Raw genomic sequence first — 23630 nt, 5'->3', positions numbered from 1 at the left:
TTGAGGTCCCTGGTTACATCAGCGGATTAAAAATCCTGGCCCTGGTGGAACTTTACATTTGTTTGGCCGTTCCCCCCTGTTTATACTTCCTATGGAAAATGTCACTTTGTCACAGCTTTCCAAAGGCTGGGTGCTCAAGAAGATCCCTCTAACTGCATATTTGAGGATGGATGTCTAGCTGGCTGCAGCCTTTTACTACTTGGTGAAAGTGACTTTAGTAAAACTGTAGCTCAGTTTCTGCGTCTGCTACTCAGGTGGATTTTGATTTGATACCAAACCTTCGAATGGACCGACTTTATCCATAAAGCATAGACGTTGACCTCGAGAGGAGAGTGGAGTGCAGGTGGGTGAGAGAAAGGCGGACTTGGATGCCAAGGCCACATTTATTTATTTAAAAAAAATTTAATGTTTTATTTTTGAGAGAGAGAGACAGGGCATGAGCCAGGGAGGAGCAGAGAGAGGGAGACCCAGAATCCGAAGCAGGCTCCAGGCTCCAGGCTCCAGGCTCCGAGCCGTCCGCACAGAGCCCGACGCGGGGCTCGAACCCACGGACCGCGAGATCATGACCTGAGCCGAAGTCGGATGCTTAACTGACTGAGCCACCCAGGCGCCCCAACCGAGGTGGCATTTTAAAGACCGGGCTGATGGTTAGAGGAAGTGGTTTGCCACTTGTCCTTGTTTAGGAGACCCACTAGCCTGTGGCCTCTTCCCTACCGGGTGGCAGCAGCCCGCTGCTCCCCCTTCGGGAATCTCCTCCTTCAGAGACTGTCCCCGGAAAGCACTGTTGAGGAGTGTGTCGTAGAGTGTAGACAGCGATCGGGTGGCCTGAGAGACTTGGGAGGTGGGGGTGGCTGGAGGGGACCTGGCGGGGATTGGCACGCTTGTTGGGCAGCAGGCCCGGCTGTCGGACGACAACGAGGAGCCACAGCCCTGCTCTCACGTGCAGCGCCTCTCAGACTTTTCACCTAGAGAGATGCCAGACGACCGGCTCCAAAGCTCTACGACCAACCTTTTTAAAATAGACCGTGGGTGGGGCCTGGGTAGTCTGTCGTTTAAAGCCCCAGGTAATGTCAGCAGGCGTTGAAGAACCAGTGAATGGAGGTGGGGGAAAACGAGACCGTTAGTGTAGCCCTTCGTGGCTCGAGCACTGACTTGTTGCTGTCTGAGCTTACAGTTCCCCTGCCGGTACTGTCTCGTCTTTCCCATTTTTCTGAAGGCAGTAGTGGGGAGGGGTCACCTGGGAGGTGGGGAGTAAAGGGCTAGTCTTGAGCCCTGGGCTGGGCTGTAGGTTATGGAAAGAAGAGGCGATCGGCCTCGGGAAGAGGAAGGTCGGCTGGGTGTGCAGTTTCTCGGCCAGTATTCCAGGGTCACAGCCCCTGTTGGGTCCCCTCCCTCCTGGTGCCTCTTGACCTTCTTTCTGGGAGTTTGCCTACAAGATGCAGGGCCTTTATGCTGTGCTAGGAGATAAAGAAAAAATAACATAGTAGGAGCGAGATCCAGCTGGTGGTCATGATCTCCATATTACTGTTAAAATTCTTTTTTAGACAAAATGAAAACAGTGTCAGGGAAGGTTTGACGGGACAAGAGAGGTTTGAGTGGGTGTGACAAAGGGAAACATGGAAAACTGCTCATTGGCCCATCCGTGGCCCGGTCTCCTGTTTGGGGGCTGCCCAGGTCCCCCACTCTGTAGCCCCTTCCCGTCTCCAGCCACACGGTGCAACCCCAGCTCTTCCTCCCACCTTCCCAGCCTTGTGCTTGCTTCCTTTCCCAAGTGGTTTTGGGAACGACCTGATGAGCCTTGCGGACTTGACGACTTTCGAGTGCTTTCTGTGTTTGAGGGACCGTGCTTAAGCGTCTGTCAAACTTGACGATAGCACCTCGAAGTTGGTATCGTGTGCGGATGGGGAAACGGACCCCGGGGGAGTGATTTCCTTCAGAGACCACACCACTCTCAAGTGGCCAGTTGGGATTTGAACTGCCTCCAGGCTACGCCATCCTGTCGATCGTTTTTATGGTTATCTGTTATATGTAATTTTTTTTTTTTTTTTTTTAAGTTTCATTTCCTCTGAACGTAGAATACAGGACTCGATACCTTCTCTACTAAGGGCTTTCTGGCTTAGTGAACAAGTAGAACCATCGCTGTGGGTACGGAGTCTTCCCGGAGCAGCAAGACTGCAGACAGGAGCTGTCCCTCGGAGACCCGCGTCCAGCTTCATGCTGACCGCGGGATACGCTTCTCCCTGTCCTGGACCTTTCAGCTCTGACTGGCTTTGTAGGTCATTCTTCTTACTCATGAAAAATCTGCTTAACAGAAGCCAAGCTCGTTATAATAATAGCCTTTGATTTTGAAGGTGGTTCTAAAGAAGGCCCGGGGGTCATCAGGAGTCCTCCCTCAAATGTCACGTGAGAACCTTGACCTGTCGGGGCGTTAGCCCAGAAAGATAGTAGTTGGTCCAGGCTTGCCTTCCCACCTCAGCAAAGAGTGCCGAAGAAAGGGTTGTTCGTAACTTTCTGCGGGTAGTTATTTCTGAAGTATAGGATTAAGAGCCTGGAGGGTATGTGTAGGTTTTGTTTACTTTCTGGGTTAAGAATAGGAATAGGGAAAAGCTGTCATGACCGTGCATTAAATTTACTTGCAGTTGAAAAATTATACTCTGTTGTGAGCCACGTAAAGGGTTTTGGAAGTATTTTTATTAGAGTAAACTTGCTGAACTGTTGGGATAATAGCATTTGTCCATGCTGCTGTCTGGCTCGTATAGAAAGTGACCCAAAATTCAGGCAGATGTTCCAGAAAACGTAAATATCTTATGGGAAGAGTTAGTGCCTAAATGTGCCTTCCCGTGTCCAGCTCACCATGTGCCACAGGAAACCACAGTGATGACCTGCCCAGTGAGGGGGGCGTTTCAGTAATGAGAGAAGGCTACGGTGTTTTTTTTTTTTTTTTTTTTAAGTAAAAAAAATTTTTCATTAGTGTTTATTTTTGAGAGAGAGTGTGTGAGCAGGGGAGGGACAGAGAAAGAGGGAGTCCCAGAATTCGAAGCAGGCTCCAGGCTCTGAGATGTCAGCACAAAGCCCGACACGGGGCTCGAACTCACGAACCGTGAGATCGTGACGTGAGCTGAAGTCAGACGCTTAACCGACTGAGCCACCCAGGCGCCCCCTCCGGTGGGTTTTAAAGTATGGATTTATGCCCTGAGTCAGAACACATTTACGCTAAGCACATTTCCGTACCCATGCTTAGACAGGCACCTGTGTCCTAATCTGGAATTCTGCTTGGGTAACTACCGAGTCTTAGCATTAAATCTAAATGTAAACTTTGAATAGGAATCACTGGAAAAAAAAGACCCGGTGTTTGTTACACAGGTAAGTTAATAACACAAGGGGATTTGGGCCTTAGGATATAGTTGGGGCAATTTTATTTTTTAATTTAAAAATAAGAACTTCAGTTTAAGATCGCTGCATTTGTTGTCGTATTTAATAATTGTCCCCGATACACTATTTTAACATTCTTTGTCGGAATGAAGTTATTTGAGACTCATATGGGTTCGATTTTCCTCGCAGTAACATTCTGCTCTCACTTGCTTTTTATAATCACATCCAAACCTTGCCAACCCAGCTCGAGTTCAGGAACATTTTCATACGGCTTCTATTACCAAGCTATTATTGGACTTGTGAATTTAGGCACGTTCTCCTGGAGTGTTTGAGTCGGCCAGCCATTCAGAAAACATCTTCAATGGCTAGTCTGGGTCACGAGGGTGTCGGGCTGCAGATCTGATGGACTCTGTCTGTGTGTGGGCCCCAAGAGGGCTCTGGGGGTGCTCCTTGGCCCAGCTTGCGTGCCGGGCCCTGTTCTGACTGTCCCGTGGCACTTGTCTGCTCTGAAGCTCCCCCACCACCTGAGGGAGATAGCATGTCTGTTTACAGAGAAATGGACCACATCTGAGGGACATGGTCACTGGGTTTACGTCCCACAGCTGTAGCTGTAAGGGGCGCCTACAAACAGGCCATTTGATTCCATGCCCTTAACTACAGTGACACCGCCCGATTCACCTTCCCCGCTTGGGTTTTCAACGGCTGTCGTGTCTCCCAAATGACTGGTGCTGATGTCATCGCCCAGAGCGGGGGGGGGGGGGGGGAAGGGGGGGGGTTGCTGCAGAGGCTGTGTAGCACAGTGGGAATAAACACAGGCCTTGAACCCTAGTGATCTGGGTCTCAGTTCCCCTGGGACCCGTTGGTAACCGAGGCAGGGCAGGCTGCCGGCCGAGCCTCGGCCGCCTCACCTGCAGGTGACTGTATCGCAGGTCAGGTGTGTGCTTAGGACGCAGTAGCTGCTGGCCGTGGGGGTGGTGATGGTGAGTCCTCCCCGTGGTAGACCCCAGAAGGCCCTGCCCCGCTAAGGAAGCCCGCGGCCTAGCAACCATCCTGGTGGAAGGGGTGGAACTTGAGTGATGATCCCTGAGCGACTCTTGGAAGAAGCTCCTGAAGAAACTGCTCGTGCTTTTCAAGGCCTTGAAAGGAAAAGGATTACTTCATGGCAGCTGACAAGCATCAGTTCATATTGGTTTCCCCAGAACAGACGAGATTAGAACTTGCATCAGAATGTTAGAAACAGTCTTGAAGTCTTCCAGGGCGGGCTCCTTCCCTCCATCGAGGCGCACCGAGGTGTCGGGGAGCCCTTGGCGCCCTGGCCTCCCTGGAGACCCTCACAGTAGCAGTGGGGGCCCGTGTAGAGCTTCGGTCCAGGGTGGCCGGCCGTGGCCACACAAGAATGGAATTCAAGGTTGAGAACTTTTCCAACGGCCTCTGGCCTTCCATGAGGGACAGTGTGGTGTAGGCCAGCCGTGGCTGGCTTTTGAGGTTTTGTTGTGATTTCGTTTCAGGCAGTAGAACGTAGGTAAGGGTGTTGATTGGCTCCGGACCTGGAGCTGCTGAGCAGTTGTCCCTTCCTCCCAGAAGCCTTCCCTGACCATCCAGTTGGAAATACTGCCCTTGGCCCTCTCCATCTTCTCACTCTGCCCTACCGGTCTTGGGGGCCACTTAACTCCTCTGTGCATTGCTACCGACCTTGTGCATTGTGACCTTGGTTTACTAAACGTCTGCCTTCCCAGAGTGAACATTCTACCTGGGAGGAAGGACCTTTGTGTTGTTCGCTGCTGCGTTTCCAGCATCTGCAACAGAGCCTGGTGTGTAGCAGCCGCTCAGTATAAATAGTTACTGACTGAATAAAATGTTTGAAGCCTGGCTTTGTCACTTACCAGCCCTGTGACCTCAGACAAATTACTTAAGCTCTCGGAGCCCTGCTTTTCCCTTCTGCGAAATGGCAGTAATGATCTGACCGCAGAGGCTGGTTGCGCGGACGGCAGGTGAGCCTGTGAGGACCGCGGTTGCCGCCTGCCGTAGCGAAGTGCTTCGAGAACGTTAGCCGCTGCGGCTGTTACCGAAAGGTGCCCTCTGGAATGTCCCTTGGGATCGGACGGAAGGTTGCGGCTGGCGCTCAAAGCCGACTTGCCACGTAGGTTTTATGGCGGCACAGGTGGCAGTAGCTGGAACGTTCCCTCGTCGTCCGCTTGCGCTGCCCGTGCCCGGAGAGAAAGCTGTCGGGTGGCAAGCATGCTTTGCTGAGCGCCTGCCAGGCCGGAGCTCCTCCCTGTCTGCGTCAGGCACTCCCACCCGTCAGAAATAGAAGGAGCTATAAAACACGAAAACCAGTTTTCAGATCAGGGCGAGGACGAAGATGACTGTCATTTTGTCACCGCCTCTCCACATAACTTGATTTCTCTTGGTTTTGAATTTCAAGGCCCAAGTGGCAGTTTTTAAAAGCCAGGTGCAGAAGAAAACCTTGGTTAGCTTGGTTGTAAAATCATGAAAACCTAACCAAGGAACTCCAGCCCACTGAAATAATAGTGGAAGAATGATCCCTGATAATTTGAAGTGCTTGCTAGCCGCTGTCTTGGGGGTTTTCCATATATTCTCCCGCGTAGTCGTCGCATCGAGTCTGTGAAGTAAATACTTCTGTGTTCTCCCATTTTACGAACGGGGAAGCGGGGCCCAGACTCCTGACGCGGTTTGCCCGACGCCACAGCCGTGTGGTTCCATCTGCCCATCACGAGTCGTGTTCTCCCTCCCGCCCCTACCCGCAGATCTGGGGGTGAAAGCCCTTGACCTGCCCGCTTCTTCCTTCAGTGGTAATGCTCTTTAAGAGGCAGGAAGGAGACGTGGCTTTAGTTTGTAGCTGCCTGTGTGTGGGTAGGAAGCAGCAGCTAATGCAGAGGAGCTCAAACCGGGGGGAGGCGAGCACGAGTCCTGGTCCCTCGTGGTCCTAGTGCGTTCTGTGAGTGCTTGGGAGGCAGGACCGAGTGGTTTCTGCTGTAGGCCTGGTGTGATGCCCCGTGCTCAGCCCCCATCTACACGGCTTTGTTAGGGAACGGGCAGATCTGGGTACTGACTCGTTCAGAGAGTCAAACCTTGCTGCTTCCTAGTGGCACCTTTTATCCCCTTGTCTTCCTATTTGCAAACCTTCCCAAGCCATGGCTGGCCAGTAGGTTTCCAGATGTGTGTGCGTGGGGAGGAAGGACCTGCTTGGGGTGCTGCACAGCCTTGCTTCGGAGGTGGGGTCGTGCTCGGGGAAGGAGGGCCAGGCTGAGTGCCTGGTGTCTGCCTCCCATGGCGGGAAGGGATGTCTGTGGTCTCACCCATCAGCTACTTGTGTGCTTTTAAGAACTACGCTAGACCTAATTTCGCCTTTCCCTGAAGGCTCGAGGTGTAAGCATCGATTAATACTGGTTGTGGAAAGGGATGCCCTCAGATAATCCGGGTGTTCAGGATCCTGAAGGTTTTTTGAGAAGGATGTACTCCTCACTGTCTCCTTTTTCATTATTTATAGATCTTGTCTGCCCTCCTCGTGTCCCCAGATACGCTTCTGTTGATCGTCGATGGTTACAGAAGCTAGATAGCGGTCCTGTTAATAGGATACGCAAACAAAGAAATGGTGGGCCCTGAGAGAACACCCAGGGACCTCCCTTGTGTGTCAGGTGTGCTAATATTAGAACGTGGGTTTTCTGGCATGATTTGCTTACTCATTAAAACTGGTCGTTGCTCTTGGTTCTTTGCTGGTAAGTGACGCTGCTGGACAAGCGACCTTGTAATAGGAGAGTGTCAGGTGTAACAAACACATAGAGACTGCTTTTTTTGGGGGGGTTTTGTTTTTCTTTCAAGCTCCTGAAAACATGTGAGTTAGAGAAATGGTTTGTGAAGAGAGTGACGTGAACGTCCGGGTGACGTGTGCACAGGCTTCCTCGGCGAAGGCAGAGGTGTGCTGCGAGGGGAAGCACGTTCGTTCCGAAACAGGATACTTTTCTTCTCTTTGCTGGATGCCTGTCCTTTATGTTTGAGTGGATGCTCTGTTTAGTGCTAAGTGCTAGGAGGTGGTTGACTCTGGAAGGAAGTACGTGGAGTTCACCCATCTCCTTTCTTGGTGCACGGGCTGGTGAACCTGCCAGGGATTTTCCTCTCTGTTTCAGGATCTTGCTCCAGAAGCTTTCCAGAATTTCCGTAATAACCAGTACATAGGTGTCTTATACTCCTACCTTTATCGTTTATATCGAGGCTCTTTTGATCGAATTTTGCCAGCCGGTTTCGTGAAAACCTACGTTAACTGCTTTGGTGCAGGAACCAGCCACTTCGACACATCTCAGGAAATTGCTGCCAGATACTGTAGTTGAAGTATGTGCTGTTTTAAGTGACTTCATCGCCACGATTAGTACGACTGTGTGCTTTAAAAACTATAAAAATTACGGACGCAGCCCATTAGGGCCAGCTGACAGCAGGTGTTTTATTAAGGCGATGCCCTGAATTGAGTTGGACAGCTGCTCGGGTGAGGGGTGGGGGTATTTTGCCCGGCCGGGTGTGTTGGTAACTTCAGCTCGAGGAGCTGCGTTCCCGCAAGGTGTTTCCAGGTGCGCGAAGGGGCCCTAGTTAGGGTTGTCCCCCACCCCGGCATGTTCACTTAGCGGACCACCTGCATCAAAACCTAACCCAGGAGGCTTATTTAAAATTCCAGACCTACTAAACCATCATCTCCGGGGTGGGTCTTTGAACTCTTTTTGTTTTCATCGGCTTCTCAAATGCGTCTTTACCCAGAAGTAAGGAGTTCTCCTTTGGGTCTTAAAAAGGACAAGTGACCGTGGTATCGCCCCCATCTCATTAACTTAATTTGCTTTCAGTTTTCATTTGAAATTCTCTTCTTTTGGTTACTAGCAATATCTTCGAGGTGGTAGTTTTCGGTTTTCAGAACGCATCAGTTAACGTTTTTCCTCGATCCTGATGAGTATCCCGTGACGGATGAGCAGGATGGCGCTACAGTTAGGGACGCTTCTAAGTGTCAGCCATGGTGGAGTTAAGGGTTTTCTGCCTTGTCCATTGTTGCTCTCAGCGTGTCTTTCTGAGGGCGACAGGCGGCCTTTAGCTATTAACTAGTATAGTCTGGGTGCTGCGTCCCCCGCCAGTGTGGTCACCAGTCCCCAGCACCCATGCAGCACCTAGCACGTGTAGGTGTCCACTCAGTGTTTGTGGAATAAGAAGGAGAAAAAAAAGTCTCTAGGAATAATAGAGTCTGAGCTACCATTCACTTATCTGGCCCGAATTTAGGACTCTTTGGCCTAAAGTGTGAATTTGGGGGCAATTAATTGTTGGCAACAGAATAGAGAACGTCCATTGGATAAGTAAATGACCAATTAAGATCGTGTTGAAAGAGGGGTGCCTGGGTGGCTCAGTCGGTTAAGCCTCTGACTTCGGCTCAGGTCGTGGTCTTGGAGTTCGTGGGTTCGAGTCTCGCGTCGGGCTCTGTGCTGACAGCTCGGAGCCTGGAACCTGCTTCGGATTCTGTGTCTTCCTCTCTGCCCGCCCCCTATTCGTGCTCTGTGTCTCCCTCTCTGTCTTAAAAATAGATAAACATTAAATTTTTTTTTTTTTTAATCGGGTTGAAAGAAAAGGATTGGTTATTTGGTGATAGTTAATTACACCCAGCATTAAAGGGTTACCACCTCAGGGCACAGTCCTCAGGGTTACAGATGTCTAAGGAAAGCCGGTCAGTAAACGATAGAGGCCAGAAGGAAGTTGCAGCTGCTGGCTCATTCATTCAGCCACGCTGGTGGCATTGTTTCTGCTCCGATCTACACCAGTGCGCACAGGCTGCCTGAGACTGTGATCTAGCATCCTTGATGCCCGGGTAGAACTATCTAAAAATTCCTTTACAGTTTTAAACCCTCTCCCCCAATTTTTGGCTCTGAAAATAGGGTCACCCTCCCTGTGTCACCAGCTTTAATTCTGCCTCCTGACACCGGACATCTCCTCAAGGGTCCCTCACTTGTAGAACCTCCAAAATACACGGCAGTGGAAGATATTGTCGTATGTTTTCATTTTTGTTCGAAGCCTTTCCTCTTAGAGCTTAAACACGGATTGATTTCACGATGTCCCACGCACCTGACGGGGCCGTGCTTAACGAGGCTGTTCCCCCAACTGGGCCTATGCCACAGCATCACTCACCTTGGCCTTTCCCCCACACACTCGCTTTTGAGGTGCCGGGGGATATCCCACTGACGAGGCCGAAGGGGAAGCACAGGGGTCCCCCGTGTGCACACGGCAGTCTTCAAGGCCAGCATGGTCACTGCTGCCTAAGGAATAGTGTGAGGTCATCTTGCAGAGTGCCAGGCCTGCCGGGCACAGCGCTACCTGGAATCTTTCAGAACTTCTGTTCCAATTCCAACCGTGGATAGAGTGAAAGACAGTGGAGGCTTAGTCAGTGTTTCCGTTTAGTCAGCCCTCCCTGTTAACGGATGCCCCGCATTCCCAGTGGATCGCATCCTGACACCCTCGCGGGGAGAGCCCGTGCATGTCTGTTCCCGGTGGTCAAGTTAATGCTGCCAGAAGTCCGTAGTATTTGTTCCCAAACCTGTTTATGCTACGTGTATCTGTGACTGTACTCGTATGACTCAATTAAATAGTACCCAAACCAACAAAATGGGAACGTAAGAGCTGTTTATGAAAAACAAGTTGAATGCTTCTAAAGTCTCAGAGTAATTTGCTTAAAAACTGTCACTCAGTTACCATTCATTCAGTGGGTGAAAAACCATGAAAAATTTGCATGAAGGCAAAGGACGATTTCACACTCAGGTTGCTTTTATAAGTCACTTAAGTTCTTTGCCCCACTTTATTTACTTCTTTACTATTTTAAAATACTTATTTCGGGAGAGCGAGCCTGGGGGAGGGGCAGACAGAGAGGGAGAGAGTGAATCCCAAGCAGGCTCCATGCTGTCAGCGCAGAGCCCAAAGGGGGGGCTCAAACTCCCCGAACCGTGAGATCATGACCTGGGCCAAAACCAAGATTTGGACACGTAACCCACTGAGCCACCCAGGTGCCCCTGCCTGCCCCACTTGAAATAGTAACCGGAACTCACAGGTGATTTCGGGTGTGATTTAGTCGGAAGGACTGTGCAGGTCTCAGGCCTTTGTGTGTTTGTTCCTTTACCCATCTGCTCGGGAGCGGGTGTAGGGCCAGCGCCTGGGGGTGTGTGCTGGTCAGTGTTGGGGGTTGTACTGGTGAAAGAAACAGGTTCTGGTGGGGAGACAGAGTGTGAACAAGCAAGGAGCTACACAGAATGTCAGGCGGTGAATGCTGGGGAGGGAAGGAAAACAGAGAAAGCGGGGTAGGGAGATCTGAAGCCAGAATTGGGGGCTACCACCGCAAATGTGAGGGCCAGAGAAAGTCTGGCTGAAAAGGGAACATTGAGGCAAAGAGTCGGAAGTGAGGAAGCAAGTGTGGGGACCTGGGGAGGAAAAGCACTTGGCAGAAGGATAGCAAGTGCGAAGGTCCTGCGGCAGAAGCATCCTTGGAATGCTCAGGGAACACTGGGGAGGCCGGGTTGTCTGGAGGGGAACAAGGCGGAGGGGAGAGGAATAGGAGATGAGGTCGGGGAGGTAACCCGGGGCCATTGCAGGCACTGTAAAGACTTTCCTTGTACTCTTGAGTGGGAGCCATTGGGGGGCTTCGAGGGCAGGGGTAATATGGGATGCATTGCCTTTTAAAAGAGTCTCCTTTGTTCATCTGGTGAGGATGAACTGGAAGGAGCCAAGAGTAGAAATGCAGACTGGGAATCCAGTGTGGTGACCCAGCTCGGGAGTGATGGTGGATGGACCGGAGGGTAGCAGGGGAGGTATGACTAGCAGGGGCATTCTGGATATATTTTGAAGGAGGAGCCATGAGATTTGCTGAGGGTTGGATGGGGATTGGAGGAGAGAAGTTCAGGATGACGACAGGCGTTTTTCACCTATGCTTCCAGCACCCAGGTGCATTTTTATTTATTTTTTGCCCTTAAGTGAGGAGGTGGGAGACTGTAATTGGAGCCAGTATGTGGGATGCACGTGTGCGGGGCGTTCAGTTTTGGGCAGGTGAAGTTTGAGATGCTCTCAGACCATCAAGGGGGAGCTGTGGAAGGGGTAGTCGAGTATCCCGTTTGAAGTTCAGAGGGAGGGGCCCGGCTGGAAATGTGAATTCTGGGGTCCTCAGAGTGCACACGATGCTCAAAGCCACGAGATTGCAAATCCCCGAGAGAGCGAGCGTAGGTAAAGAGGAGACGCCCAAGAACTGAGTCTGGGGGTGCTCCGGGGTTGAAGGCTTGGGGAGATCGGGAAGGGCCTGGAGGTGTTCTGGGCCAAGGGTGTGCAGGGGACCCGTGTGGCTTCTGATGGCGGCAGCGGTGGTCGGTTCGGGGGCGGCTTCGTGTGCTACAGACCAGACCGTCTCTGGGCTTGCGCGGCAAGTGGAGACGCCCCCTGACTCATCCGGGGAGGCATCTCCATCACAGGCATCCCCAGGTTTCCTGCTGTTTCCCCAGGGCTGTTTCTGTCTGAAAACCATCTGCAGCAAGGCAAGTGCCACCCCGTCAGAGATGCAGGCACTGGCCTCGGCTGCTCACATTCTGTCAGATCTGCTGCCTTGGAAAAGCAAAAGTCCGTTGTTCACAGTTCAGAGAAGCCCCCAGGGTAGAGACACTGGGTGAGTTCCTGCCCTGGTCTTCTTCAGATTTTCAGACTGCCCCAGTTCCCTCGTGTAAAACTTGCTTTGAGACCCAGGTACAAGAGGACAGGGGAGATTCGGGGGTGAGAACTTGTGGTAACAGTTCTCCCCGCTTCCCCAAGCAGTGGCCTTCAGGGACAGAAACCCCTCTTCTGGAAGTCCCGTCTCTTCTTCCAGGGGGTAAAGTAAGTTCTACAACCTATGCTGCTTTGTCTTCCCTCCCTCCCTACCCCGTAAAGTAACACAAGAGGCAACGTGGTAAAGAGAAGCAAATCCCAAAATACCCAAGTCTCAGGGTGTCAACAGGAACTGTGCGCATGCGTGCGCGCGCACACACACACACACACACACACACACACACACACAGTGTTTCTGTGGTCTGTTCCCTTATTCTGAGCGCTCAGGTAGCCTCTGTTTTTCACACTCTGTAATTATGTATTCCTATGTTATGCAAATAACGACCTTCCCCTTCTGGGACACATGCCCCATGGGGGCAGAGAGGAGGTCTGTTTGGTTTACTGCTGTGTCCCCCGGGCCTAGCACAGGGCTGCGTGCGTGTGTGTGTGTGTGTGTGTGTGTGTGTATAATAGGTGCTTGACTGAGCAATACTGATACACTTTAGTAAGTCTCAAGGCCCTCTCCCCACGAAGGCCCAGACCTGACTGCCAACCGATTATACTAAATTAAATTCAGGACATACTTCTTCATATGGCTGATTTTAGGAAATTTCTGTTCAAAGAGGCTAAATTAAATTTGTGTGTGTGTGTGTGTGTGTGTGTGTGTGTGTGCACGCACGCGCCTGCCCTTTAGCAGGCCCTCCCGGAGGTTTCACATGGATCAAAGCCATCCTCTTGCAGACTTCTCATTGTGTCTTCAGAGGGCACGTCTGCTTGGCTCTCCACTGTGTCCCACGGTACCTGGCACAGAGCAGGCACTCAGTAGCTAGTTAACCAGATCGACAGAGGAAGTAAGTTTGGAGTCCATGATGGCGTGCGTCCTCCTCTTGGGAGTTTATACCTCCTGTGAGCACATCAAAGTCCCAGTAATTCCGCACGGACACACCTGTATGGCTTCGTGAGCCCATGCTCTGGAGGTGAATGGCTTGGGCTTTGATCCCAGCTCTGCCTCTTGCCAGGGGCGCGTTCTTGGGCAAGCTGCCGAACCTCTCTGTGCCTTGGGCCCTCGTGTGTAAAACGGAGCAGTACCCATCTCGTAAAGGGCTCGTGAAGATTCAGTTTGTGACTGCCCGTCAAACATTGGGCACAGCCCTTGACACACAGCAAGCACGGAAACGTTGGCCGCCGTGACGCAGGTGGTAATGACACGTGTGGCATCTGGGGCAACTTGTTCCACTGAACCTTGGTTGGGGAAATGCCGGTTACACGGAAGAAACATTAGGAAGGTTTTCATTCCATGTCTGCCGCTACCTGGCTGTGAGTCCCCGGGCCTCCCCGGTGTTGCTGGGCCGGGCGTCTGTCCCCGACAGGGAGGGAGCCTGTGTGAACGAGTGGTTCACACATCAGATGAAGCACACAGTCCTGGGAAGCCCAGCAGCCCGGAGTGGAGTCGGCTGGCCTGGGTCCCAAGTCTTCCAGCACCTGCGGGCATCCTCTGCTTGCCCGTCTGTAAAACAGGATGAACTGGCCCAGCCCTCCTCACTCCAGCCTGTTTGAGTCAGCCAGAATGCAGGGTGAGGGCTTTCGGGAATGGCGGGACAGTGCGGGGAGACGGGGCAGGTACGTGAGCAGACTCTGCCACCCAGACCCCTGCACTCTCTGAGGATGAGGCCTCCAGGCCCCGGGTCCACGGCGCCCTTGCCCCGTGGGCTGCGTCATCGCTGGTGACCTGTGCCCCGTTCCGGCACAGGACACCCATGCCTTTCCTGTGGCACAACCCAGGCCTCCCAAAATGAGCTGGTTGAGACAGCTTGGTAGCTCAGGAACCCCCTGGGCTCCCACAAGCTTTCCCCCCTAAGGTAGCTACCTCTTGTCTAGTGTCCTGGGATGGGCACCAGACAGCAGGATCTAGAAACCCCGTTTACCAGGGCAGATCCACACCCGGCTAATTAAGACTCTTGGTCCCCACGACTCCAAACCATGCAAGGGGTTTGTCCCTGGAGTTGACTTAGTCTCTTTTTCTTTGGCCTGTGTCAACTGTAAAAGACGGAATGGCCGTAATAATGAAGTCTTCGCATTTTTACAGAGTTTTGCCGTTTAAAAGAGCTTTTCCATCCGGCCCTCCGGGGAGGCTTAACCCGTTTCTGTCCCGAGATGGGAATCTGCTTTGTGTGTGTTCATCCGTCTTGTTCACGCTTCCTTTCGGCCTCCCTCCTGGTCTTAGCTGTTTCCTGTTGAGGAAAGCAGCCTGTTTCTGCTCAGTGAGAGGGGACACGGGACGGCGTGTGGGGCGTGCTGGATGGAGCTGGGTGGTGGCCAGAGCAAAGTGCGGTGACAGGTGTCTGCATGAGGAGCCACTCCCCCATCTGTCCTGCTGGGGCCGAGAGGGCTCGGCTGGGGCTGTTGGCTGTGCTCTGCAGGTGTGGTGCCTGCAGAGTCGGGTTCAAAGAATTGTCATAAAAGTGGGGGACCTGGTCCCACGGTTTGGGTGGGGCCTTGGCAGTGAGAGAAGCCTTCTGGGAAGTTAGCTTTCTGGGTGGATTGGGTTTTCAAGCCATGTGGAGGTTGAACTGCATCAGGATCTGGGCTCCCTCTGGGTTTGCCATTTGCTTGTTCAGGGAACACTGTCCAGGCACCTCTTGTGCCGGGCTTGGTGGCAGACGGGTGGGTGAGACCTGAGCACAGATGGAGCTCTCTGGGGCTGGAGTTCAGTCTCGCCCCAGGGGCACCCGCCTCCCACAGTCCTCGTTCCGAGGCCGTTGGGGCTTCTGCCCTTCTTTGCCATTTGTGTCCCCTCGCTGCTTCTGCAGAACAACTTGCTGTGTGATCTTGCGTGAGTGACCTCCTCGCTTGGCTCAGTTTCCTCACAGAGAGTGAAGGGCTGCTTGGCATGGCCGCTGGGGTCCCCTGCCCCTCTCCTAGTCTTGCCAGGGCAGGAGACGCCACCACGGCAGGGATCTCCCCGCTGGCAGCTCCCTTTGGCTGAGGTCACTGCGGGCCGGGCCAGCCTTCCTGTCGACTGGCTTGCGTTATGAGCTGTCACATGCTGGGTATTCGGAGTTCAAGCCAAACAGGTTTGGGGAAATCATGGCCTCTGAAGACCTCAGGTCCTGGCGTGAGAGCCCCATGAAGCAGGGGCACAGTTGGTCTTTTGGGTGCATGGTGGCCAAATCAGCAGCCGGCACGGGCACGTGGCCTCCTTCAGAGCTGGTGGGAGGGAAGGAGGATCTGTGCCCGCAGGCCTACTTCAGCTCTGGGGTCAGATCTGTGTGAATCCTGGCTCCCTCCCTCCCTCCTTCCCCCTTTCCCATCTATTGCCACCTCTCTGTGTGATCCTGACCAAGTAACTTAACTTTTCTGTGCCGTCTTCTCAGCCAGAGAAAGGCCACGATAACCCTTCTCACGTGGTTACAGGGAATAGTGAGTGAAAACACCATCTAAGCACAGAGGGGGCCGGGCTGGCGTTGCCCACCCCTAAGTGTTAGCTGCGGGCCTCCCTACCAGCACCCCCACATTCACCTGAAGGCCAGTGGTTTCAGACCTTTGCCCCTGTAACCTCCAGGGCCACCTCCATGGTCCTCTCTCAGGCTTTGGTGCCAGGCCCTCCTTAGGCACAGCCACCTAGTGGCCTGCACTCGACTCCCTGCTGAAGGTGTCCACTAGCCCCATGCTCCCCGGGCTTCAGATCCCCATACTCCCCCAGGGAGCTTATTAAAATGCGGGTTCTGACCCAGGAGGTCGCTGGGGAGGGGGCAGGGTGGGGAGCGCTGAGCAGCTGCATTTCTAACAGGCCCGCAGGGACTGCTGACCACACTTTGAGGAGACAGATCACCAGTGGCTCTCAGAGCTGGCTTCTAAAATTTTCAGTGCCTGGGGTGCAAATCAGCTGAATTAAAATCTGTAGGGCTGAGGCTCCAGCCGCAGGATTGTTTCCATCTCTCCAGGTGATTCCAGTGAACATGGGAGTTTGGAATTCCCCCCGCCCCCCCCCCCCCCCCCCCCCCCCGCCCCAGTCCCTGCCTCCTGATGCCAGAGTTCCTCTGAACTGACACAGTTCAGCCCAAAGCCCAACTTCTGTCCTCATGGGTGGCTGTCCCGTTTGGCTTCTTGGAATATTGAAGAGAGCTCTTTGGTCCGCATCGGTACAGGAACTGTGTCAGGGAGGGGCACCCAGGCTTTGGGGTCAGATGGTCCTGGATTCAGAGTTTGGTTGCACCCCGGTTGGCTAAGAGAATGTGGTTTGGACGTTCACCTCTCTGAACCTGTCTCCTTCCCTGTAACACACAGATCATCCTGTCCCTGCCCCAAGGGCTGCTGGGAATATTTGAGGAGCTCCCATGAAGCACCCAGAGTAGCTCCCGGCACTTAGTAGGTGCTCAATAAATGATACTATCGCATAGTTTTTCTTGCTTGACATACTCATTTTATAGGTGGGATGGCACAGGTTCAGTAGAGGCATTTTCCAGAGGCCACTTAGCGAGTCAGCAGTGGATCAGGGCTGAAACTCAGGTTCCCGCATCCCAGTGCCGTGTCCCTGTTCCTACCTCTGACTCCCGGCCTGGGGCCTCGTTCGGGTGGGAGGACCTCCCCAGAATGGAAGGGAAGGTGGAGTCAAAAGGTGCCACCATTCCTGGAAATGGCCGGTGGCTGGCTCCAGGAAGCAGGTGGTGGCATCCACAGCCCCGACCAGGGGGCTGCACCCAGCCTCCAGGGAATTTCAGCATCGTCTCTGGTTGTCTTACTGCCGCACGGGCTCCCACACACTTTGCCTCCCCTTTACCTCTGGCAAGAGTGCAGAACGTGACACAGTGACTTCGAGTGAGCTGCACTCCCGAGAACTTCTGGAGAGTTGTGTAAGACTCCTGTGTGGCCTAACCAGCTGTGGGGACTGCGTTCCAGGACATCCCTCCTGACTGGTGCGGGAGGAAGGGGGTCTCTGCTCGGACCCGTCGGCCCCCCCTTGACCGAGCTCTCCTTGAGGGAGCTCTCTGGACCCTCTTCTTGTGAACTCACTCGGGGTTTTTCTCTACTGTGCCCTGGAGGCTGCTGTTACCACGGTTACCAGCAGGCTCTAGGCCACTGAACGTGTCCATGGCTCTCTGTCTTGGCCTCCTCGACCTTTGGCGACAGTAGATATTTAATGCTCCCCCTTCCTTGACATGCTGGCCCTTCTTGCCACCTCTCTCTCCGAGCTTCCCCAGGTCACCACTTGCCCCCCCCCCCCCAATCCCGTCCTGGGTCCCTGCACTTCTCTCTGTGGCCCCTTTCCCTTTCCTGAGCCATCTGGACCCCCCAGATGCTGTCCAACCCCAGAGTCCTGAGTTTCATTTCAGCCGCCCACTTGACCTTTCCTTTGGGTCGAGTACACACGTTAAATGGAATCCGTGCAAACTGATCTCTCTCGGAAGCGTCTCCTGCCATCTTCCCATCTTGGCTAAAGGCAGACCATCCTGCCCCCAGGGTCTGTCCAGACTCCAGTGTCTTCCTGGCCCCCGCCCCAGCCCTGACATCCGGTTCATCAGCAAATCCTGTCTGCACCACTTCCAAACTGTCCCTGGAGTCGGCCGCTTCTCACTGCCACCCTGGGGTCCAAGCTCCCATCCTCTCCCACCTGGATGACGACAGTCGCTTCCTAACTGGTGCCCCTCCCCCTCCCCACTTCCATTCTTGTCATCCCACGGCCTGTGCCCAACACAGTGGCCGTGCCGGGTCATGTCCGTCTGCTGCCCAGAAGGACAACCTGGCTCCCACCTCACTCAGGGGTCATGAGACCCTTCCTTCTGCCCCCGCTTCTCTCACGTTCCAGGCAAGTTCCACCTCAGGCCCTTTGCACGTACCGTTCGCACCACCCAGCCCAGGTTAGGCCCGGGTGTCCAAGCAGATCCGTCTCCCACGGCCTTCGGGTTTGACGCACATGGTTCTGTGAGGTGTTCCCTTCCCGCCTTCCGGCCCTGCCTGCCCCCGCCGTGCACTCCTGAGCTCTCTCCTCGACGTCACTTCTCTCCGTGAGGAATCACTACAGTGTGGCCTGCCGCCTGTTCGTTTATTCCCTTTCTGACTGAGGAGGTGGCCGGGGAAGGTGGAGGTGTGATCCCCGTGCTCCCTGCTCTGTCTGCCTCGTTCACACGTGCTGAGCCGCAGTGACCGCTCATCCCCGGGGTCGGGGTTAGTAGCTCCGACTAATTGAATAGGCTCTCAGGAGGTGGCGCGGGGTGCTCGGCCCCCCAAGTGGCAGGGAATGGGGGCCGTCCTTGGCCCGGCCACCCTCCCTCACCTGTGGGCTCCGAGTTTACAGTGCACGTCCCCAGTCTGACCAGTGATCTTCTTGGACAATGGCGTCTTTTGCTGTTCATGAGCTTGGGGTTTCTCTGCAAATTGCCTCTCTGTGTCCTTAAACTATTTGTTCAGTGATTGGATCGCCTTTGCCTGTTTTTTTTTTTTTTTTTTAAAGTTGTTTCATTGTCACTTGACTCCCTCTCTGGTCCCTGCACCCTCTGTTCTTGGAAGGCCCCAGAGAGGCTCAGGTGTGGCTGCTGAGTCCCCTCCCTGGGGCTCCAGGAAGGCTGTGTGAGGGGACGGGGCGCCTTCGCCTTGACCCATGAGCTTGTGGAGACGGCCCAGGCAAACAAACCAACCCTGGTAGGTCCTAGGGGTCCTTGAACCGGAACCTTCCACTCTTGGAATCCTCTCGCAGCCGTGGCCTTGATTCCTGTTTCTTCAGTTTTGTTTCTTGCGTGTAGACCCACGTGTCCAGCTGTCCTCTTTACCAGAAACCAGTGGGGGCTGAATGAGAACGGGGTGGCCTGGGGGCCAGGGGGCCCGGGTCTTGGCCTTGCGCTGGCATCAGACCCCCTCCGAACCTGGGTGTTTTTCCCATCTCGGCCGCACTAAGTCGCATGTGGACTGGGTGACATCAAGAATTGTCTTATTTCCCAGAGCTTCCTTGGCCAAGCACCTGGCCGGTGGTGGACCCCCTCCTGTGTGCCAGGCGAAGGTCCAGGTGCCGGGGATGCGTCAGTGATGAGAAGCCCCCTGCGGAGCCAGCGAACAACCCAGTAGATTCTGAGTGTGTTGATGGTGCTGAACACGATAAAGGAAAAGGGCCTGGAGGCCATAGGGAGGCCGTGTTGCAGCTTCAGACGGAGGGAGGCCCTGAGCAAGACCGTGAGGGAGGGGCGAGCCCCATGAGGACCTAGGGGGGGCCTTCCTCAGCCCCGGGTAGGATCACTGGGGAGCTCACAAGTACCGACGCCCCTGCCACCCCCAGAGACGCTGACGCCACGGGCCTGGTGCGCAGACCCGGCCTCCCCGTGAGTAGCCGGGGCTGAGGGCCTCTAGGAGGAGGGCTGTGTGTAGACAGATGGAAGGACAGACGTGTTGAAGCAAGCCCAGCACGGCCCGGGTAACAGGAACCCAAGGGGTCCGGGAGGCGATGCGCTCCCCCCCCCCCCCCCCCCCCGCGTGTCGAGGAACGAGAACGGGGTCACTGTGCTGGGAGCCCGGGACTGACAGTTGCCGCAGGGGCGTGTCATGATCCAGGGTGCCTTTTGGGAAGGGGCAGCTTGCTGTTCTGTAGAAAGATGGCAGGGGAGGCTGCGTAGGAGCCAGGAGGCCAGTGAGGAGGGGGAGGGCCTGGCCCGCCTCCTGCTCTGATCCGCCACGTCAGTCGTCACGGCACCAGGTGCCTCCCCCGTGTCCTGAGTTCTTAGAAGGCCAGTGACCTCACATCCCGGTCCCAGGGCTCTTCCTAGCCCCGCTCTGCCTCCAGGCCAGCAGGGATGGTGTCCTGAGGTTCGGAGGCTGGGAGGCAGGGAGGATGGGCACGAGGATCGGGACTGACGGCCGTGCCGCCCCCTCCTCGGGCCGTGTCACTTGGCAGGCGCCCACGTCCCCGCCGACTGCCACAGTGCAGACACCGTGCTGGTGGATGCTGGAGAATGCCAGCGTGTCCCGCGCTAAGAGCTTCCTCTGAATTTAATGGATGGAATGGCTGCCCCTGCTTTGCACATGGGGAAACCAGAGCCCAGAGAGGCCCCTGACTTGCTGAGGTCACACAGCTAGAGAGTGGGAACCTCGAGTCAGGAGGTCTTTGTGTGTTAACCACTACCTTGCTGGGAGCTGGAGAGATACGTGGTTCCCGAGATGCTGTTTCTCAGCACCTGACATCTCAGCTCTGGGCAGCCCCCGGGCTCTCAAGAGTTCTCTGACCACCGGAAGGGTTTTGTGACCAGGTATCCTGCTGGATATCACTGCCCCAGTCTTAATAGGACACATCCAGGTGGTGACTTGGTGTCTCCCCAGAAATTGTGGTCCATGGAACTGAAAGGGCTGGGCTCTGCTGCCCCAGGAAAGTCTCCGAATCTGTCTGCGCCTCAGTGTCCTCGTCTGTGAAATGGGTATAAAAAGCGCTTGTTCTCCCTACGTCTTGAGCTGCCGGGAGGGTCCAGAGATAATAGCAGAGAAAGAAAGTACTTGGGAATTACAGGGGATGTGTGTGTGCCGGCTGGCGTTGCCCGCTGCTGGGCCTGGCCGTGCGCTGAGGGGTGGCAAGAGGGGCCTGCCTTCGGGCGCTTTGGCCCCCACCCCCCAGTGTAAGCTCTCCAACCTCATGGGTGCTGAGGGAGGGGTTAGGGAGAAAGCTCGCCCCCTAGCGGACAACCTGTGGTTGCCGCAGCTGCAGGAGCCTGAGGGTGGAACAGGTGTGCCAGGGAGCAGAGAAATGCCGTCCAGCTGGAGAGGGCTGGGAGGCCAGGGCAGTTATCGTTGACGGACCTGGTGTCTGAGTGTTCAGTAGATGGGTAATGATGGTGACAGAGGGAGACGTAGACGTTGATGATGCAGGGTCTGCTCCCCTCCATTGGAGACATTTCATTTCTGCAGAGAGGGGACAGTGTAGGGGGATCCGTGGTGTCCCAGGACAGGGGCGTGCAGGTGGGCCAGGTTTCCAGCCAGCTGACTGTCTCTCCCACAGTCGGGTCGGCTGCCCGAGGGGCTGTGCTCACATTGGGGTACCAGCCAGCCCCCAGGCCACCCCATGGGCCTCGTGACCCTGGGGCTTTGGTGGTCCATCTGGGGCACAGGCTTGCCACTGAGCATTGGGTCTTAGTTTTCTGCCTTGAATCTTGCTCAGATAGTAGAATAAGCTGACCAAGGGCCTCGATCGCACAGCTTGGGGGAGGAATTCACCCCGGGGGCAGCCCTGCGTCTTCACTTGGGGGCCAGAGTCTCATTTGTCTGTTTATACGTTTGTTTGTTTACGCGTTCGCTTACTTCGCATATCATAATAGGTGTTTGTTGGTGGCTACCTGCCGCAACCTTGACGCTGTTAGCGTTTGGATTGTTGTGGAACGTTTAGCAGTATCCCCGACCCCAGCCACCGGTAGCCACATCCCTTCCCTGCGATGTGACGACCAGAAATGTCTCTGGACACTGCCAAATGCTTGCCCTTGTTGAGAACCACCGATCCAAACCCTGATGTTTCAGCTTCGAGACTGGCCCCATTCCCATCTCTCGCTCCCTCAGACAGCTGGCTCCGGGCCAACCCCCGGTGCAGGTGATGTGCCCGGAGTGTTCACCCTTCCTGCTTTCCCGCTCCCCTCACCTTCCACCTCTCCTGTCCGGAGGGCCTGCTCACTTCCATTCTTCCGTCTGGGGACAGAACTGGGACCTGAGACAAGTTACTTAACCTCTCTGCGCCTGTTTCCTTCTCTGTAAATTACGGCTAATATAGTAAATGCGCCTTGATAGGTTGTACGTAGAGGGAGATAGTTGATGGACGTTCTTAGTCAACACATACTTGTTTTTGTTGTGCTGAGTGGGTTGTGCTACAATATATCCGCAAGCGAGACAGAAGCCCTGACCTTGGGATTTCACGGGCCAGGAGGGAGGCAGATCCGTTATGTTGCAATTGTGACTCAGTGGAACAACTGCTGTGGTGGGGAAGCCCCAGGGGGCAGCGGGAGCCTGCAGAAGAGATGCCTCACCCAGGGGTTAAAGAAGGAAGGCTTTCCGGAGGAAGCGGTATCCCAGCCAGGACCTGAAAGATGAGTCTGGGTTTGCCGGGTGAAGGGAGGGGAGGAATCGTGGTCTACGTTACCTACCTTTAAGAAAAGTTTTAAAGGCTTCCCTGGGAAAGAATAATCGAATTTAGCGGGCTGTGGTAGCAGTTAGGGCTGGACCTGTGTCCCACGATCCGGGCTCAGAGATTCCCGGAATGAACATGCTTGGCGCAGCGAGGCTGGGAAAGGTGCCAAGTGCAGCGTTAGTGGCCTGGAGAGGACCCGCTGCAGGTGCTGGAGGCACCTTGGTACCAGGAGCCTCCAGATGCTTCCGAGGGGAGGACGTGCCTGGGAAGGCAGATGGGGAAACAGTGCAGCCGCTGTGTGCACAGCAGGGCTACGCCCCCAGCTCGCCCGTCTCTCTGCGGTGGGGGGGGGGTCCCCAGGACACCCCTGCCGAGTGCCGTGTCTCGGCACCCAGCTGGCGGATGCTTCCACCATCACTTTCAAGGGGACGGAAGGTGGTGGGTGGAGTGCGGTGGAGCTCCCGCGGGTCGTTGAAGCTCACCTGCCGTGGGCCTCGGGGTGCTGTCTGGGGCACCGGGGTGGGCCCCTGGTGATGGTGTGTGTCGTTCTCTCCCCAACAGCTACAGTCTCCGCCTGGCGTCCCGGTGTCCTCCTCCAGCCGCCCCGTACATCACCAGGCAGTGTAGGAATGTCAAGGCGACGGCTGCAGCCCAGTTCCAGGGACCCCTCTTCAAAGAGTAGACACTTCGCCTGCTCCCTGACAGGTACGAGGAGGGTGGGGCAGCTTCTGGCACTGCGTGGGCGGCTCTGGAGCCCGGGAGGGCTGGGGCTTGGGTCTTTGGGCTGGGCTGGGAAGCAGGGAAGAGGGTGGGCCTGGTGTGTGCCCGGTGGAGCCCGGGGCCTTCCCGCAGGTAGGTGCGGACCCTGGACCCCGCCCCCAGCTCTGCCACTTGCTGGCGGTGGGACCTCAGCAAGATACTCAGCTTCTCTGAGCCTCAGTTTCCACATCTTTAAAGTGGGGGTGACCTACTTCATAGGTTGTGAAAATTACAAGGGTCACATGTACGCAAAACATGTAGATCAGCGCCTGACGCATAGAAAGCATCAGGTAAGTATTAGCTCTTGTTACTGATTGAATAAGAACAGCAACAATAACCAGCATTAATCGAGACCTCCAGAGGCTTTCAGCCCAGAAAAGATCGTGTAGTCTTTATTCGCACAACGTATTTGAAAGTGAAAGTAGTACTTTTCTGTAAGATACAAAGGTTAAATTTATGTTGAACCAGAAGTCTCTTTCTAGACTGTCTGATGGTAAAACCTGGATTCACTTATAGGAGCCGGACTTTCCATCTTTTGAGGGGAGGGCTGGGCTTTGCCAGTGACTTCGAGTAGGCTTGGGCTTCTTTGTTGGTGACA

General features: G+C 54.7%; 1 protein-coding gene across 9 annotated transcripts in view; it reads left to right on the top strand.

Moving 5' to 3' along the window:
• PRDM2 (PR/SET domain 2) overlaps positions 1-23630 on the top strand; it is a 124344-nt gene that overhangs the window by 94865 nt on the left and 5849 nt on the right. For all 9 annotated transcript variants that reach the window (XM_058696285.1, XM_058696311.1, XM_058696255.1 and 6 more), the window contains one exon: positions 22835-22978. In XM_058696285.1, coding sequence (XP_058552268.1) covers positions 22835-22955 — 121 coding nt within the window. In that variant the 3' untranslated portion in view covers positions 22956-22978. The remainder of the gene's footprint in view (positions 1-22834; positions 22979-23630) is intronic.

Source organism: Neofelis nebulosa, chromosome 2 (assembly GCF_028018385.1).
Source record: "Neofelis nebulosa isolate mNeoNeb1 chromosome 2, mNeoNeb1.pri, whole genome shotgun sequence".
NCBI classification, from domain to species: Eukaryota; Metazoa; Chordata; class Mammalia; order Carnivora; family Felidae; genus Neofelis; species Neofelis nebulosa.
Note: the sequence above shows the minus strand (reverse complement) of the source record. Positions and strands in the feature narration are given on the sequence as shown.